The sequence below is a fragment of the Typopeltis vanoorti genome, chromosome 13 (genome assembly GCF_054136105.1).
Source record: "Typopeltis vanoorti isolate ZY-2024b chromosome 13, IOZ_Tvanoo_1.0, whole genome shotgun sequence".
NCBI lineage: Eukaryota > Metazoa > Arthropoda > Arachnida > Uropygi > Thelyphonidae > Typopeltis > Typopeltis vanoorti.
Window position 1 is genome coordinate 15,315,312 of NC_143561.1, and position 19,859 is coordinate 15,335,170.

A 19,859-nucleotide genomic window follows, 5' to 3' on the forward strand; every position below is an offset into this window, starting at 1 on the left:
TTTCTGGAACAGAAAACTATGTAGGCACTTGAATGCAAATAAATAATTTATTGATTAAAATTAATTATTTACAAGCCAACATTTCACTAGTTGAAGCTGGCATCATCATTATTATTATTATTATTATTATTATTCAGGCCTCCATGGAGTCAAAAGACTCATCGTAGGAGGTCCTTCCTAAGAACATAAAGTCTGTCAAGACTCATCGAGAGGAGGTCCCCCCCCTAAGAAACACAAAGTCTATCATACCACTCCTTAAACTCATTGACCGTTGTAGCCCTCACCACTCTATCAGGCAATGCATTCCATGGCTCAACCACCCTCCATGCAAAGAAACCACTCCTCACCCTCTTGCTCACAGTTTCCTTTCGTAAATTCCAGGGATGGCCTCTTGTCATCACTCCTTCCCACTGTTCAACCAAGTGAAAGAACTCTCCAGTGTCAACCCTGTAACCACCTCTCAACAATTTAAAAGTCTCAATCATATCACCTCTCCTTCTTCTATCCGCCAAACTCTGCAGTTCACATTCCCTCAGCCGATTCTCATAACCATCCTTGTACAGTCCTGTACTTTAATAATACACACCCAACAAAGACAAAAAAATTAAATGTCCTGGATAACAAGGACAATCTTGCATGGAGGAAGACAGTGGTGCACTTGTTGGTGATTCCTATTATTAATGATGATGAGTAGAGAGGACAGTACACCAAAAATCTATGGTTCTATTAGTGTCACCCAGATTTCAGTAGATGATACATTAGTTCTACTTTCCAAAATATATTTCCCTGACATTTGTGAACTCTTTAAGCACTATCTTAAATTGGTATATTTTGGGTGGAAAAACCAGCCCTTTAAACAAATTCAAGGTGTCGCAATGGGCTGCGAACATTATACTTGAAATTGTGCATTTTTTTCACTTAATTCGGTCTCTTCCCCCCCCCCCCTGCCCAACACACACACAATCAAGCCCAAAGTATAGTTGAAAATATCTCATGTTCTTTCTAACTTTTTTACATTTCAATAGAAAGGGGGATGGTAAATCCCCCTATGTTTTTATAGCTGGGTACGAAACTCGGATCGAAATCCATCAAAATCCATAGAGTTTCATGCCGAAAAAACTATCGGCGAGCCCAAGTGTAAATGATCACTTGGGTAGTACAACACTAGGGAAACTCCATGCAAATAATAATAACTAATAACTTTTTTACATTTCTTCAATCATCAAATTAATTTCACAGTGGAAGAGGAAAAAGAAGAAGCTCTAGCCTTCTTGGATACTATAGTTACAAGGCAAGCAGATAGGTCTCTCATGTATTCAGTTTACCATAAGCCTATACATAGAGACTGATATCTACATGCCATTTCACACTGCCATCCTGTCCAGAAACAAAATTTTCAAAACATTAGCCTCCAAGAGCAGAGCAAATCTGTCCTCAATGATATGAATAGAGCCTGAAACAACAGGATCTATTCATATCATTCAAACATAATCATCATTATGATAAACTTAGGAGGCAGCTTGGAGCTATAGCATGGAATGAGGAGTTGAGCAGTAAAGAAATGAATGCTGCTTGGGAACTGACAAAGAAATACATAATAGCATCAATGTGTGAATGTATTCCAAAGGCCAAAAGACTGAATAAGATAGCTGTAAAATGGATGAATGAGGGGCTTAAGCATGAAATCTGGAAGAAGGTACTTTGGAGGCAGTACAAGATAAATAATGGTAATAATCAGTTTCATGAAGAGTATAAAGAACAAGCTAGGAAAGTGACTCAGTTAGTAAGGGAAACAAAAGTGCAGAATGAGCATAAATTGGCAAATCAGACAAATAAAAACCATAGAGAAAATTTTAGATATGTGACAAGTAGAAAGAATAATGATCATGATAAGATGATGCTAATGGATGAAAATAGTAGGATGGTAACTGCTGCAGAAGATATTGTTAAGGTATTCAGTGATCAATTTATAAAGGTATTTCATCCTGATTAGTGTGGAATCACGAAGAAATTAAGTGTAGACGACATAGGAGAGGTTGGCTTAATTGTGAATGAGCAGGAGGATTTGAGGAAAGAAATAACCTTCATGTCAATAAGGCAATAGGATTTGATGACATATCATCACATATATTAAGGGAATGTTCCAGGGAATTGGCAATAGCACTGGCATGCCCGTTTAATAAGAAGGGAGTGGAAGGAGGATAACATTGTTCCACTGCATGAAGGTGGTGATAAGGCTGTAGCTTCAAATTATAGATCAATCTGTATATCTGAAGTTGTGGTGAAGGTACTGGAGAGATTGAGAAGAAGGATACAGAAATGGGTTATAACAGCAGTATTCTGTGTGGTTATCAGCATGGGTTTGTCAAAGGGAGATCGTGTTTTACTAACTTACTTATGTACTATAACGAGGCGACAAATACCTTGGACAGAGGCAATGCATATACAGTGGTATACTTGGATTTTACAAAAGTTTTTGATGGACTGCCACACAACAATCTGTTAAATAAATTGACACAGATGGGATTCGACAACAGAATTCTGAGTTGGATCAGTGACTGATTGTCAGATGGGTATCAGAAAGTTGTATATGGGGGTGCAGTATCCTGTAAGAGAAAGGTCACTAGTGGTGAACCGCAGGAGTCAGTTTTAGGATCACTGTTGTTTATTTTGTATATTAATGATATTGGGATGGGTTTAACAAGTGATATGCAACTGTTTGCAGATGATGCATAATTGGGGATAGTAGTGTTCGCCAATATCATTAATATACAAGTTAAATAGTAATGGTCCTAAAATAGACGCCTGAGGCACTCCACTAGTGACTTTCCATTTCCTGGATATCGCACCCCAAAACACAACTTGTTGATATCTATCAGATAGCCAGTCTCCAATCCAATGCACTAATCTAATATCCAATCCCATCTGCTGTAGTTTGACTGTAAACTTATCATGAGGTACGCTATCAAAAGCCTTTGCGAAATCCAAGTATATTACTGTGTATCCTTCTCTGTCCAAGGAAGCAATCACTTTATTGTAATAAGTAAGTAGATTACTAAAACATGACCTCCCTTTAGCAAACCCATACTGTCCATCAAAGATTATACCATTGTTGTCAACCCAACTCTGGATCCTAGTTTCACAAGCTTCTCCAACAACTTAACCTGACACAGAGATAGGCGTATAGTTTGATGCTTGAGTTCGATCACCTCCTTTATGAAGTGGCACAATCTTGCCCTTCTTCCACTCTTTAGGAACTTGACCAAGTGCAAGACTCATATTAAAAAAATATGTCAAGGCAGGTGTACTCTCTGGCACATTCCTTCAGAATATGCGGTGATATATTATCAAGTCCAACAGCCTTATTTACATCTAGTTTACTGAACTCCCCAAACACCTCTTGCTCACTTACAGTCAGTCTCTCCTCCCCATCATCAACTGCTCTCAATCTCTCCATGAAGTCACATTCACAAGATTGAAAGATCTTTATGAACTGCTCATTAAGTACTCCCCCACACATTCTGCAACAGCTGTCTTTATACCATTTCCTCCAATCAATGTCATCCTTCCATAATCATTCTTTCTTTTGCTGGTACATATTGAAAGGACTCCCTAGGATTCTTTTTGGCTTCATTAGCTAACTACTGTTCATACCTCTCTTTAGCTACTCTCACCAACCAAGTCCTTGCCTGGTCTTTGTAGACCTCATGAAATTGGTTACTTCCACTTCTCTTATGCTGCCTCCATAATGTCCTTTTTCTCTGTATATCTCATGCTTAATCTCTTTATTCATCCATCTCACACCTACCTTATTTAACCTTCTCACCCTTGGAATACATTTAGACATTGCATCTACTAAATAGTTTTTGAAAATCCCCCAAGCTGCATTGATCTCTTTTCCAGCTAACTCCTCATTCCACACTACACCCGCAAGCTGTCTCCTGAGCTCTTCATAATCACCCTCCCCCCTTGTAGTTCTAAATATAACCTTTTTTCACAGGGATCCTTGCACTGCTGGCAACCACCCAGGTAATCACCTCATAGTCACTTTCACCAATTGGTGGATGATTTGACACCTCATTTATAATTACATCCTCTGATGAGATGACCAAATTCAAGACCCTTAATCCCCATGTGTCCACTGTTACATACTGTCTGAGGTAGGTATCCCTCAAAAACTCAAGAAACTCATATTCTTTACTTCCAGTTGCTATCTCTTCATTCCAGTCTATATTGCCATAATTAAAATCACCCATAATGATCACCCTTTTCTTATTTGCTTGGCTAATTTGACTATACATTTCACTATCACCATCATCCACATTACCTGGTCTATAACAACATCCCACCAAGTATTTGATTCCATTCACTTCTATCTCACACCATACTGCCTCAAAACCATTGGCACTATTTCCATCTTGCATCTCTACTTTGTATGGTCATAACTCTTTCTCTATCCTCAATAGCACTCCCCCTCCCTTTTTACCCCTTCTATCCTCACGAAACACATCATACCCTTCCATCTCTATTTCTGTCAGGATGTCATCCTCTTCCAACCATGTCTCACTTATTCCAACAATCTTTGGGTGAACAGACGCAATTAGTGCAACCATTTCATCTGCCTTGTTTCTTATACTCCTAGCATTTGTATACAAACACGACAGCTCATTTCTGGATCTACAGCTAGTTCCACTGATACCACTCACTCAATGTGATCTCTCCATGCTGGACTGGGGCCATTTCCCTTTCTGCTTCTTCATTTTAGAACCCTTTTCAATTTCATCTGTTTCCTCTTGATCCCTGGTCATCCCATTTCTTTCCTGCCTACACATGCTCTCACCTCCTCTTGGAGTATCCACCTTTCTCATGCTGTGTACCCCTGTCCACTCTGAGCCTCAATATGTTGGAAAGGGTCCGGAGAAGATTCACAAAGGTTGTCAGTGGTCTTTGGAATGTGGAGTACGAGGACAGATTGAGAGAATGTAATTGTTGCAGTAGTGTGTACTTCCCACAATGAGTCTTTGGCTATATGGAGATCATATGTTAATAATATTAATAATATTAATAATAATAAACAAAATGGATACAACAAAAAAACCTTGTGAAACTCCTTAAAAGAACAACAAATTTGCAACTTTCCCAAACCAGACTAAAACATACCATATCTTTACTTTACATCAAAGATACAACAGGGTTTCCACCTGAAACAACACAGAATCAGAAAAGTATACAAACTTTAAACAAAGTATCTACCCTCCTGAGACAAATAAAGGATCACCAATATCTGTTGATCCTTTATTTGTCTCAGGTGAATATCCTACCAGTGGGGAACTCAGGATTTGGTCAGACAGGATGAACTACTTTGCTCTTGAAAAAAATAACTTAAACATATATCCAGAATGGCAATCAAAGAGTGGACTCTCACAACATGCCTTGCAGAAAGATCACTTCAGCAGTTGGAAGAAAACAGGCTACATCACAAATCCTAGTTTAAATTGGAGAGACTGCTCATAGAAGTGGCACAAGTTCTGAATCCAGGCAGCTGTAACAGAACTGATGGTATGATCTTGAATAGATTTTGTTGCACACCCTATCTATCCATCATCACTAATAACAGGAATTACCACAAAGAGTGCCACTGTCATCCTCTATGCCCTTGTTATCCAAGTCATTTTGTTTTGTGTCTTTACTGAGTGTACATTAAAATGCTTCTGATAATGCTGGCTTGAGCTAGCAAAATGTCAGCTTGTAAATAATTAATTTCAGTCATTAAATTATTTTTTTGCATTCCAGTGTCTATGTAGTTTCTGTTCCAGAAGCTTCGACATGAATCACAGCAATAGATACAGAAAATTTAACATGGAAATGCCCACATCTTGACTATGGCATCTTAGATTTGATCACCTGGGTTTTTTGGGAAAAGGGTACCAGATGAGTGACCACAATGGTGAAAGGCCCATGTAGTACTCGAGGATAGATTGAAAGTGTGTCAGTTACCATGGTTAGTTGATAGACAGAAAAAAAGGAGGATATGACAGAAACTTATAAGTTACTAAAGATGTTTTATAAGACTAATACAAAATAAATTTTTCAATACATCATGAATATAGAGAAACAAAAGGTTGTTTCTAGAGGTTGTGTAACAGTGTGGTTAGTAAGGTTGGGGAAAACATTTTTCTGTTCATAGAGTGATGAATTGACCAGAATGGATTGACAAAGGTGGTTGTGAGTGAATGAATTCTGACAGTGAATGAATTTAAGGAGAGGCATGATAGATATTGTATGACTGCTGGGTATAGAAATAGTGGCATTTTTATACTTTATACTAATGCCAGGAGTATCCAGAATAAAGGAGAGGAATTGGTGGTACTGATAGCATTAGCCTGGCCAAAGATTATTGGGATTACTGAGATGTGGTTGACAGAAAAGGATATACTAATAGGAATAGAAGTAGCAGGGTACAGCATTTTTCAGCAAATAATGATTAGTGTGGACCTCATATGATGAATCACCCGACTCAATGAAAGCCTACATAATAATAACAATCTTCAGGTGAGAAAAAATATTTGGCCAGGTCAAAATATGAAACAAAGAATTTTTCACTGTTTTGCCACCAGTAACAACTGTCATGTGCTATTGTAACGGTGAACCTATTAGCTGAGCTACTGCTCAGAGGTAAGTTAAATCCATAATAATATAAGATTACTAAATCAAGTTCCAGAACTGAAATCAGAAGACATATCATTATTTGAAAAATGTAAATAGTAATCCATAAACAATTCTTTGATGGTAGTATTACCTAAATTTTCATAATACAGTATAGAAGCATCTACAATTTTTTTTAATATTTGAACCTCTCATAAAGATTAGTCTTACAGGTGACTCTCACTATAGCAAACACCACTGTAACAACTCACTCATTACAATAATCTACTGAAAAATCCAAACCAAAGCCCCAGGGAGGACTGTGAAATTTGCAGAGATGGTTTTGATTGGGAAAATGAATGGCAAGTAAGAGTGACTAACTTAATAGAGAGAAAGATGAGTTTAAATAGGAGGTGGAATATCTTGTGAATGAGATGAGAAGTACGAAAGATGAGATAATAAGAATGGAAGAGATCTATGCAAGGCGAATCAGAGTAGGGGTGAGAGAATGTTTTGGGAATGATAGAAGAGGAGAGAATAGAAGCAGTAGGAGAGAGGGAATGAGAGGTTTGGGAATGATAGAAGAGGAGAGAATAGAAGCAATAAGAGAGAGGTATGGGAATGATAGAAGAGGAGAGAACAGGATAAGTGGAAGAGAGGGAATGAGAGAGAGGTATGGGAATGATAGAAGAGGAGAGGAGAGAATGAGAACAGTAGAAGAGAGTTATGTGAACGATAGAAGAGGAGAAAATAGGATAAGTGGAAGGGAGGGAATGAGAGAGGTATGGGAATGGTAGAAGAGAGGGAGAGAATAGGATAAGTGGAAGGGAGGGAATGAGAGAGGTATGGGAATGGTAGAAGAGAGGGAGAGAATAGGATAAGTGGAAGAGAGTGAATGAGAGAGAGATATGGGAATGATAGAAGACGAGAGAATAGGAACAGTGGAAGAGAGAGAGTTATGGGAATGATAGAAGAACAGAGAATGGAAACAGTAGGAAAGAGGGAATGAGAAGAATGCGAGGGACCACTGGAACCAGGGATAGAGTGATGTCAGGAAGGCAGGTAAATAGGGGAACACAGAGAGAAAGTGTTAGAGGAGAGAGAGAGAGAGAGAGTGAGGGATGCATGGGAGCATGGGTATTAAATGATCCGTGGTGTGCAAGATAGGATGCATGAGGAGTGTTTGCCTGGAGGAAGGATAGAAAGTGTGGCTATGGCAATTAAGAGAGGGTGAAAGGGTGGATAAGATGATTGTGATGGTAGGAACAAATGACTTGAGAGGCATTGTAAATTGGGCAGCGAGAGATATGAGATTCTTGCTTGAGATAGTACACACACACACTATCTTTCCTCTCTGCGTCTTCTTTTGTGCTCAGCTCTTCACTATCATGCCTAGGTATGATAGTGAAGAGCTGAGCAGAAGAGCAGTAATATTGAATAACATAATAGCTAGACTATATCAGAAGAGAGGATTGGAATGTGTGGATGCTTGGAGGGCATTTGAGGACAGAGAGGAATTGTATGTGAGAGACTGCTTGCATTTGAATGAGGAAGGATGTAGGCATCTGGAGAGATTGCTGTCCAGAATGAGTCAGTGTGTTAATGCAGGGAAACCAGAATGCCCAAGGTGGATGGTAACAGGGGTGGCCTCTTGTGGGAAAGGGTACTTGGGAGAAAGGGAGGACATCAGTTAATGCTGAGAAGAGTGGAGTCTGGAGGAGATAATGCTGGGTATAGAAATAGTGGCATTTTTATGCTTTATACTAATGCTGGGAGAATCTGGAATAAACGAGAGGAATTGGTGGTGCTGATGGCATCAGCCTGGCCAAAGATTATTGGGATCACCGAGACGTGGTTGACAGAAGAGGATATAATAACAGGAATACAAGTAGCAGGGTACAGCATTTTTCGACAGTAAAGGAATCGAAAGTATGGTGGTGGTGGAGTACTGTTTACGATAAATGACGACTTATGTCCTCTAAGAGTGGAGACTTTGGAAGGTAGTGACATGACATTAATAATTTTCAAAGCATATGGTGTGAGGTAAAGATAGGCAAGGCGGGATATTTAGGGTGTTGCTGCAAACCAAGGAGCACAGAGTGTGGGGACCAGGAGATGTTCAGACAGTTGAGCTTGGCAAGTGCAAGAGGAATGATTGGTATGGGAGATTTTAACTACAGCAGTATAAATTGGGGAGAGGAAGATGCATTTAGTAATAAGGGAATGGAATTTCTAGAATTATTGAGGGACAAATGTCTTAGGCAACATGTAATAGAGGGAACAAGAGGTTCAAGAGATGACATCTTTCCCACCAGTAGGAGAGAGTGATCATGTGGTTTTGACTTGGAAGATGAATAGACATGCAGGAGTATCCAAAGAGACAGAAACATATGTGGAATTATAAGGCAGGTGATTATATTAGTCTTAGACATCAACTTGGGGAAGTTTCATGGAAGGAGGAATATATTTTAGTAGCAATAGTAAGCTGTATTTCAGAAGTGAAGAAGAGGACACAATTTGGTGTAAAGTGGATGACAAACAATATTAAACAGGAAGTGCATGTGAAAAAGAGGCTATGGAAGAGATATAAGGAGACAGGTGAAGAGCAGATGCATGAAGAATATAAGACATAGGACAGGAGAGTGACTAGTATGGTAAGGAAGGCAAAACTGGAATATGAAAAGAGATTGGCCCTAAGATCCAAAGAAAATCCTAGGGAATTTTTTAGCTATGTAGTCAGTAGGAGGAGAAATGATTGTGGAAGAATGACATTGTGGGATAAAAATGGTAATTGACTGACTGATGCAGAGGACATAGTGGAATTGTTCAATGAACACTTTATTGGTGTATTTCATCCTAGAGGAGTAAATTTTATTACTAGAGGGATAAAGCAGGTTCGAGGTTTAGAGGTGCAGCAGGAGAGCATGTTTCAAATACTGAGTACTCTGGATGTCAGTAAAGCTGTGGGACTGGATGGTATTTCACCACGAGTTTTGAGAGAATGTGCTAAGGAAACTGCAGATCCTTTGACCTGGCTTTTGAATGAAAGTCTTCTGGCTACGGAAAGGTGCTCAGGGAATGGAACAAAGGTAAGATAGTGGCATCTCATAAGGGTGGTAGCAGACTGGAAGTGTCTAATTATAGGCCAGTTTGTGTGTCATCAGTAGTTATTAAGATCTTTGAGAAATTAGTTAGGGACCGTATACAACATTGGGCAGATGAAGGAAATATTATCTATGAGAGTCAACATGGATTTATGAAGGGACACTCTTGTTTTAGTAATATGCTAGCCTTTTATAATAAAGTTACAAGAGCAGTAGATGAGGGAAAGGCATATACTGCCATTTCCTTGGATTTAGCGAAGGCATTTGACAGAGTGCCACACGTTAAGCTGATATTTAAGTTGTAGCACAGGGATTAGGAGGTTCAGGTTGGTCAGCTGGATTCAGGATTGGCTGTCCGATAGGTATCAGAGAGTTGTGTATTGTGCAGCAGTTTCAAGGAGGCAGAGGATTACAAGTGGGGTCCCACAGAGCTCAGTACAGGGACCTATATTGTTTAACCTTTATATCAATGACATTGTCAGTGGATTGCATTGGGATATTCAGTTGTTTGAGGATGATGTGAAGCTGGGAATGGTTATAAGTAATAGTGCAGATGTGTTAGTTCTGCAGGAGGATTTGAATAAGCTAGACAGATGGACAAATGAATGGGGTGTCAGATTAATGCAGTAAAATGTAAGATCTTGAGGTTTGGGACACATCGATGGGATGCTGCATACTCTATGGGAGGAGCTATACTGGAGAAGTAGGGCAGACAAGAGATCTGGCGTTGATGATTGATAGAAACCTGAAATTCAAGGGACATATTGGAAAGGTGGTGAAGGTAACACAGAAGATTGCTGCAATAATGAGAAGGACGCTGACCTGCAGAGATAAAAGAGTTATCATTCTGTTATATAAGACCCTGATGAGACCACACTTAAACTATTGTTCTCAGATTTAGTAGCTAGGATGTGAAGGGGATAAATTAATTTTGGAAAGGGTACAAAGGCAGATAACATGGTTTCAGGACTGTACAATGTTAGTTATGAGGATCGGCTGAGGGAATGTGGACTGCAGAGTTTGGTGGATAGAAGAAGGAGAGGTGATATGATTGAGACTTTTAAACTGTTGAGAGGCAGTTATAGGGTTGAAACTGGGAAGTTCTTTCGCTTGGTTGAACAGTGAGAAGGAGTGATGACAGCCTTGAAAGTTACGAAAGGAAACTGTGAGCAAGTGGGTGAGGAGTGTTGAGAATGGTCAATGAGTTTAAGTGAGAGGGAGAACGATCAATGAGTTTAAGGAGTGGTATGATAGACTTTGTGTTATTGAAGGCCCTCCTGCGATGAGTCTTTTGACTCCTTGGAGGCCTAAATAATAATAATAATAATTATAAAATAAATTCATTATAGGAAACTATTCACTATAACAAATCATCCCTGTGGTCCTTATGAGTTTGCTATAATGAGAGTTGACTGTGTCATACATTTATAAAGATATTAGCATGTGGTAATATACATGATTAACTCTTTGGCAGAGCTTTACACACCTGCTAGCATTATTTTCCAAATAAAAACAATTACGATTTTTATCAATATTACTGTAGCATTTCTTGATAAAGTGATGTTCAGCATTAAAAGCTTTGATAACTGCAGTTCCAGCAATGGTTTCTGTGAAGCTAGAATATATAGGTGACATAGTAAGAGATATGAAGCACCTGAGTTGTCTTGATGTTGTAACATAGAGTTTCTGTAAAACAAAACACAAAAAATAAAACTTACTGAACTTTAAAGTATTATTGAAAGTTTATTTATCACTAGGTTAGACTATAATGAATTTAGTTTAATCCTTTATCCCAGTGAGAGCAAACAAAGTTTGCGCCTGAAAATATCTTCAGGACTGAATATAGTGTTGTACTAACTTACCTGGGTAAGTAGTGCAACACCAAGGCAACTCGTAGCAAAGGTGGAGCAAGATACCAACACTCCTAACCCAGTATCTCCCATAATGCAAAACACATTTCCTTGTGGATATGTATACTGTTATGCATTAAGGGAGTGGCCACTACCCAGAATAGTTTCGACCTTTATTGAGGTCTCTTCAGTGGGAGCCAGGCCCAGAGATGGAGATACCAGGCAGAAGCAGTAGCAAGTCATCTTTACCTATGGGAGTTGCCAAAAGGTTTGCACCTTTTTTTTAGTAAATCACTCTGGATTTAGAGAAAGATGTTGAAAGTTTATTTATCACTAGGTTAGACTATAATGAATTTAGTTTAATCCTTTATCCCAGTGAGAGCAAACAAAGTTTGCACCTGAAAATATCTTCAGACTGAATATAGTGTTGTACTAACTTACCTGGGTAAGTAGTGCAACACCAAGGCAACTTCCTTAATGCATAACAGTATAGATATCCACAAGGAAATGTGTTTTGCATTATGGGAGATACTGGGTTAGGAGTGTTGGTATCTTGCTCCACCTTTGCTACGAGTTGCCTTGGTGTTGCACTACTTACCCAGGTAAGTTAGTACAACACTATATGAAGATATTTTCAGGCGCAAACTTTGTTTGCTCCCACTGGGATAAAGGATTAAACTAAATTCTTTAAAGTATTATTATAATTATTACTATTACAGAAGCTCTTCAAGGTGGTCAAAGACTTATTGAGGAGGGGATCTCTTTCAGTTTACATAATGCCTAAATACCTATCATATTGTTCTTTGAAAAGGAAAATATGATACCTTTTGCTTATTACTTGTACTTTGAAGATTACATTCCCTTGGTCTCAAATTCTCCACAGTCTCCTTCAGAGTTATAATTCCACAGGTCAGATATCATCTTGGCTACTCTGCAGGACTTTTCAATTGTTTACTCATCTCCTATGAATTTAAGTGATCATATCTAAGAAAAATAATCAATATATGGTATTATCAAAACCTTGTACAAAACCCGCACTATTTGCAGAATATTAATCATATATCTCTCCTTGAAAGCACTGACCAACAAATTATTCACAACAGACTCAGGCAACCCTCAATTCATTCACCATTCCCTCCAAATAATCTAGTTCTTTCACCGTTGCTAACATATGCTTATTCAATTTCCATGGATGACCCCTCATTCTGCCCTCTAGTTAAGTACTTAAATATTTTCTTTGATCCTATACAACCTTTTTTTTAGTAACTGAAATGTTTATCATATCCCTTCTTTTTGTCCTGTCAACCAATCATCTTGGTCACATGCCTCTGAATTCTTCCCACACATCTTAATCACCAGAAAGCCTATACTAACAAGTAGAAGATAAGGAACAATTACCTTCTGCTTGTTAGTATTCGATAACCAAATAATCTTATGAGCTCCACTGGCCACCTGTGCAATATGCACTCTGAACTTCAACCCCTGTTCACAAACACCCCTTAAATCCATAGGTTCATTAATTTGGAGTATAGTTCCCTCAATGTGGTAATATACAGCATGTAATTTTTTTCATTCCAAAATGCAGAACTTTATGCTTTTCCAAGTTAAACTGTCATTCATTATTCTTTGTCCCATCTCTCTACATCACCTATTAACTATTAGGCTACATCACCTATTAACATGAATCACAAGTCATAAATATTCACATGATTTATGACTTGTGATTCATGTTTTGAATGTAGTTAATTATTATTATTACCACCTGTGACACCGCCAAGGACTCCGAAGACTCATCGCAGGAGGACATCTACTGTACAACTCTCCGTCTCTACCACTACTGAACCTCTACTACCAATCAACTATATCAGCGCCATCTACCGCCCACAACCACAACAAGTATTTTTTGTCTGTAAATTGCATGTGTTCTGAAGGGCCGATTTGTCTGTGTGCAGGATGAAAAACCTGAGTTTCTGTGAGAAAAACCCTGCTACCTCCGTATGAGATCGGCTAACTCACCTTCAATTGAAAAAATCCATATAAAGATTTCTCCCATTACGACAAGAATCGAACTCAGGCCTTTTCCAATTGAAGGGCATAATGTACCATCATTCTTCCAATTGTACTACGGAGGCGCTTAATGGCCTCTCTTCCTGATGATGTCCATATAATATTGCATGAAATATATTGAAGTTTTTGAATAAAATTCTATATAATTTTTGTTACACATGTAAGCATTAAAGTTATTTTAATAGGTCTGTGCACGTTCCATTAAAGCCAATTTTACATTATTAGCAAACAACTGAATATTTCCATTCAAATAATTTCCTGTATCATTTATGTACAAATCAAACAGTCATGATCCAAGCACGTGGTCTTGTGGCACATTGCTATTTACCTGATTTCTCCTGGATTCTGACTCCTCCATACACTACTCTTTGGTATCTATATCCGCCACCTTCATATCCATATCACTTTGCAAGCTCCTTTGAAAAATCCAGAAATGTAAAATGACTATATGACTCTCTTCATATAATTAAAATGATTATATGAAGAGACTTAATTAAACAGTTTAGTTAGATGTAATGCCAATTTGTGCATTCTTATAATATTCCATGTAGTTCTATGGCTATATTTGCACTGAGATTATTCAGTATCCTGAGGATTTCCAATTCAGCAACTTATATAATAAATAAATATTCTTTAATCAACTTTTGTGATATTTGTGACAGAAATATTCTCACTTGAATGATAGACCCCCCCCTGCTTCAAAGTGGTCAGTCACCTGGTCTTCTCCTGTCACCTTGCTATCATTAGCACTCAAAGTTATAAGTTAGTGTATTTTTTTAAAATTGTAGTTATCCAATGTAAAGAATTAATCCCCTTAGCTGAACTGACATTTATTATAGAACAATTTATTCCCTTAACACTAATTTTGCATAATTATCAAATCATTGTATATTACTATTAACATCAATTCCAATATCACTAATATAAAAATTAAACAATAATTGTTCAAATACACAACGCTGCGATACCAAACATCACATTCCTTCAAGATCTTAGACTAAACACCACCATACACTACTCTCTCTAATACTAGTCAATCAGTTGCTTTCCTATCCATGTCACAACATATTGTGCATACCTATTCTTCTGAATAGAATAACAAACTACAGTGTGGCATCAACCGCCTTATCAAAATCCAAAAGTATTGTGTATATTTATCCTCTTATTCAACTTTTAGGTGACAGATGAATTTCACTGTTCAATGTGAGGCTCTTACCCTGCTTATTAGTTACCATCCATGTCTCAACCTATTCTACATACCTATCCCTCTGAGTAGGATAACAATCTTGTGTTATATTATGAGTCTTTGACTCCATGAGGTCTTGGGGTAATAATAATAATAATAATTCCTCTTATATAACTTTTAGGTGATACATGAATTTCACTGCATGGTGTGAGGCTATCACCCTACTTATTGGTGATCTGAACTGGCTTGAAAAATTCTCTTAGTTAGCCCTTAGTCTGCCCATGGTATTAATACTAACATATGATATATACAGGTAGGATATCATCATCATCATCGTTTATTTATAATTTTACAATTATAAATAGGGAAACCAATCAAAACAAAAGTAGTCTGTGTACACTAAGATAGGACTTGGAGGTTCTTACGACGTGAAGGAAAACCAGGCTTCTCTGTCATATGCTAATTGATGGATCTCTGATGCGGAGAGTTGGGGGTAAATGGGGAGAATATTACTGATATATGGGAAATACATCAGCAATATTCTCCTCTACCTTTTTCTCTTTTCCTATCTGTAGGGAAAAGAAAAAAAGGTAGAGGACCTGAGCATCAAGAGATGCAGAGCGTGGGTGTCTGAGTTGGTTGCTGAGCGATTTTATTTGGTTTCTTTGAACAGTGCTGACTAGAGGATCTTGCTGGGTTCCATCTAATATAGTAGAGTTGGGAATGTAGTCTTGCCAGGAGTAATCCAGGATATTTCTCAGACAAGTAGTTCCAAAGCTATTTATAATATTGATTGCTGCTTTTGTTGAGATGTTCCAAGTCTGAGAGCAGTACAGAAAGATAGACTGGCGGTGCATTTGTAAAGACAAATCTTCATCTCCTTTGAAATGAGGCTTGACTTCCATACTTTATTAAGACTTCTGTAAAAATGGAGTGCTTTCTATTTTTTTTTTTTGTCTTAATGTCTGTTAAAGAATCTGAAATGTGTGATCCTAAGTATACAAAATCCTCTACTTCGTCAAGGTTTTTGATTTATATTTTGATTTATATAGATGTGCCCATTTATTTGATTTTGCCCATAGTTCATTTGGAGGATGAATATACAGCAGAAGTATCAAGAAGAAAGGCATTTATGCAGAATTATAAGGTGTGGAATTATTAATCTTGGCAATTAGCTGGTGGAAGTTCTATGGATGGAAGCATTAGAAGGGAGAAAGAATGGGAACCAGCAAAGAAATATTTAATAGCAGCAATGGCAAGCTGTATACTTGAAATGAAAAATATATGTTGTGGTGTGAAGTGGATGACTAATGAAATTAAACACGAACTGTAGATGAAAAAGAGTTTATGGCAAAAAGTATAGAGGGATGGACATCAACTGAATGAGGAATATAAGACTCAGACCAGCAAAGTGACTACCATAATAAGCAAGACAAAACTGAAATTACAAGAGGAGATTGGCCCTGGAAACCAAGGAAAATCCTAAGACCTTTTTGCTATGTGACTAGTAGGAGAAATGATTGTGAAAGAATGATATTGTTAGATGAAAATGGTGGTCAATTAACCAATGCAGATGACATAGAGGAGCTGTTTAAGGATCACTTTACTGGGATATTTCATCTCAGAATCTGTTTAAAAATTTATTTCTGTAGAGATGGAGAGGGGATTCAGGGCTTAGAAGTGTATGATGAGAATTCATTTCAAAATACCGAGTACTCTGGATGTCAATCCTCAGATTGACATCCAGAGTACTCGGTATTTTGAAAGAGGGCAGAAGATAGCGAAAGTCGTGAATATTGGTGTTGAAAGATAAGTTCTTTTTGGAAGTTTTTAGCAAAATTTAAGTCATTTTTTGCATCATCATATTTATGAGTGATTAACTGTAAGGGTAGTGTGAGTGTAATTTTAGGATTTTTTAAAGGTTTAATATTTGTTTTTTTGTACACTGTATTGTGCATCATGGTGCCAATGTGCAAAACAATGGTGGGTGATTTTAACATGTGTGATTATGTTCACTGCAGCATGTGCAAAATATATAGCCTTCACAGAATGAGAAATTTCTGGAAAGAAAATGAAAGTGAGAAATGTGTTTGTTGAAAGTGTTTCATGAGCAAATTATTATTATTATTATTACATAACACCTCCAGGGAGTCCAAAGACACGTCGAGGGAGGGCATCTTCTCTACAACTCTTCGTCTCACTACTCCACCAACCTTCATCATCTACCAATGCCATCTATCGCCAACTACCACCACTAGTACTTTCAGAGACAAACACAAACACATGCCCAAGGCGGGATTTGAACCCACAGCCTTTTGGCTGGAGAGCGGATATGCTAACCACTCGGGAAACCAGGCCGGCGTAATAAGTGTATAAGTGTGAAGAGAGTAAGAAGAGTGATAGCGATGAGTTGCAAGACGAAATGAATGATAATGCAATTAGCATAGTTAAGTCATCATCATCATCAAATTGCTGAAATTACCCTCAAGGGGTGTACAGGATATGATAGTACAACATGAAAAATTTACATCATTGCTAACTTCCTACCTACAATTTTCTGCCAAATCAATCTGTTACCTGTCAAAGCTACAACATTGTCAGATCTTACATTTATATATCTATCTATCTTCTAAGGCACTTTATACCGTATCAATCCACCTATATCTTGGTCTTCCTCTGGGTATTTTTCCTGCCAACCTGGCAGAGAACACTTGTTTGGCTAATCTTTCCTCGCCCATTCTGTTTAAGTGACCATACCACCTGAGATTAGCTCTGCTAACGCATTCCTGGATGCTGGCAATGTCAAGTTCTTTTCTAATATCCTCATTTTTAATATGATATTGCCATTCATGCCATCTGTTCATGCCCCTAATCTTTCTCAGGACTCTCATATCTGCAGTCTCTAGTCTTTGGTCAAATGTTTTACTTATGACCCAGTTCTCAGATCCATAAGTTAAAATTGGTTTGAACACTGTCTTGTATACAGCTAATTTAGTGTTTTGACTAATTTCTCTCTTATTCCATATAAATTTATTCAGTTGACTTCCTACCACACCAGCTTTGTTGATTCTGTTATCTATTTCCATATTTAATTTATCATCTTCACTAAAAATCTTGCCTAAGTAGCTGAAATGTTTTACTTGTTCTATAGATTCTCCATTCAGAATGCACTTGATATTTTCAATGCTTCTGCCTATTTTCATTATCTTGTCTTGTTATTGCTGACCTTCATACCATATCTATCACAATAGTTATTCAATTTAGTCAATCTTGTAGACTTGTTGCAGATTTATTTAGAAATATAACATCATCTGCATAAAACAAGGAGCTGACATTGACATCTCCAATTTTGATATCAGGTTTAATACCACTTTCCTTCATAATGTAATCCATATAGATAATGAACAACAGAGGTGATAACGTATATCCTTGTCTGACACCAGATTTAACATTAAACCATCTCCCTGTACTTCCTTCAATTCTAACTGCTGAGTTACAACTCAAATAAAGACTAAGTATTGCTTGATATAATGCTCCACTGACACCATACAACTGTAGTGTTTTGAATAGCTTCTCTCTTGGCACCTTGTCACATGCTTTTTCCAGATCTACAAAACTTAAATACAGATCTTTGTTATGTTCACAGGACTTTGCAACTATTTGTCGTAAAGTGAATATCTGATCCTGACAGCCTCTATTTGGCCTGAATTCAGCTTAGTTAAGTAATAATATTATTATATTATGTATTTTATTACTGCATAAAATGCATACCTCAGTAAATAAAATGAATTGGTTGTCTACGGGTTGTCCATCGGTCGTCTATCAGAAGCCCATCGAGGATGCAACCTTCTGAAGAAGCCATGCCAGAAGTCCAAAGGGACGATGAAAAGCCGATCCGCCAGGCAGAGATTAGACCTGATGACAATCTTCGCTGGGAGCTATTTTCCGAGGAGAGGAAATTTCGACCTGGGAGGAACTTCTCCGTTACATTAAACGCACACGCACCCCTCATGCCAAACCCTTTCGCCCTAAGTGCCGGAGAGACAGCGTCCCAGAAGCTGACGGCATCGATAAATCTAAAGCCGGTGTGTATGAAGGGAGTCAAAACCTGACATGGAAGAAAAAGTGAGAACTCCAATTCGAAGCCAAGGAATAGGTACGCACAGTGGGTATCAGTCCTAAAGTGAGTTTGACCATTTTATTCTGTTTTGTGAATTATAGGAGAACTTTAATAGTGGACTGTTAAGTTTAAGGTGCTGAGCTTTGCAGAGTTAATGAATGAAATTTAATGCTTGATAAGTGATTGACAATCATGTATGTACTAGTTGAAGGTTAGTCGTTTGAAAGCAGTACAATTGCCTAGAATAGTAATTTAGTATTGGAAAGGAATGAATATTTATATGTCATGATAATCTTGAATTGAAAGTGTATTTTTAACATGATAGTTTTTATTAAGAGTTAAACTGAGAATGTCTCTTTAAATGGAATTATAGTGTAAATTGTTTACTTGTAAATAAATGTGGTTTTCAATTGTCAATAGAGTGTCGCCTGAATTTTAATTATACGATGCACTGTTCCGAAAAAAATTAGATCCAAATTTGCTGGAACCCAGGAGAAAAATAGAGAGAATAATTAATGGACCACAGCTGTAAACTATAATTAATCGGAGGTAATTTGCATTTAAAGGAAAAACTACTGGACACACTTAGCATATCTTATTGCTAGGAAACGAACATCGGTGGCGCAGCTTATCAAATAAATTTTGTTTATTTGATAAGCTGTTTGAGGAATAAGAAGTGAAGTGCAGAACACAGTTAGTAGAAAGGGAATTTATGCATTAAGGGAAAACATATATAGGAAGGAATAGAACAATATTACCAAGGTGCAGCCGACTGCATAGAGCATAAAGTTAAAGATAGGGTAAAGGTAAAGAAAGATAACGGTATACAAGGATAGAATACCGAGATTAAGAGAATATAAGATTGAAGGAAGAAGGAATAGAATAAC

General features: G+C 37.6%; 1 protein-coding gene across 4 annotated transcripts in view; it reads right to left on the bottom strand.

The window, feature by feature from the left end:
- LOC150099946 (ATP-binding cassette sub-family C member 1-like) overlaps nt 1-19,859 on the bottom strand; it is a 684,487-nt gene that overhangs the window by 161,846 nt on the left and 502,782 nt on the right. For all 4 annotated transcript variants that reach the window (XM_090403130.1, XM_090403131.1, XM_090403128.1 and 1 more), the window contains one exon: nt 11,236-11,435. In XM_090403130.1, coding sequence (XP_090259256.1) covers nt 11,236-11,435 — 200 coding nt within the window. The remainder of the gene's footprint in view (nt 1-11,235; nt 11,436-19,859) is intronic.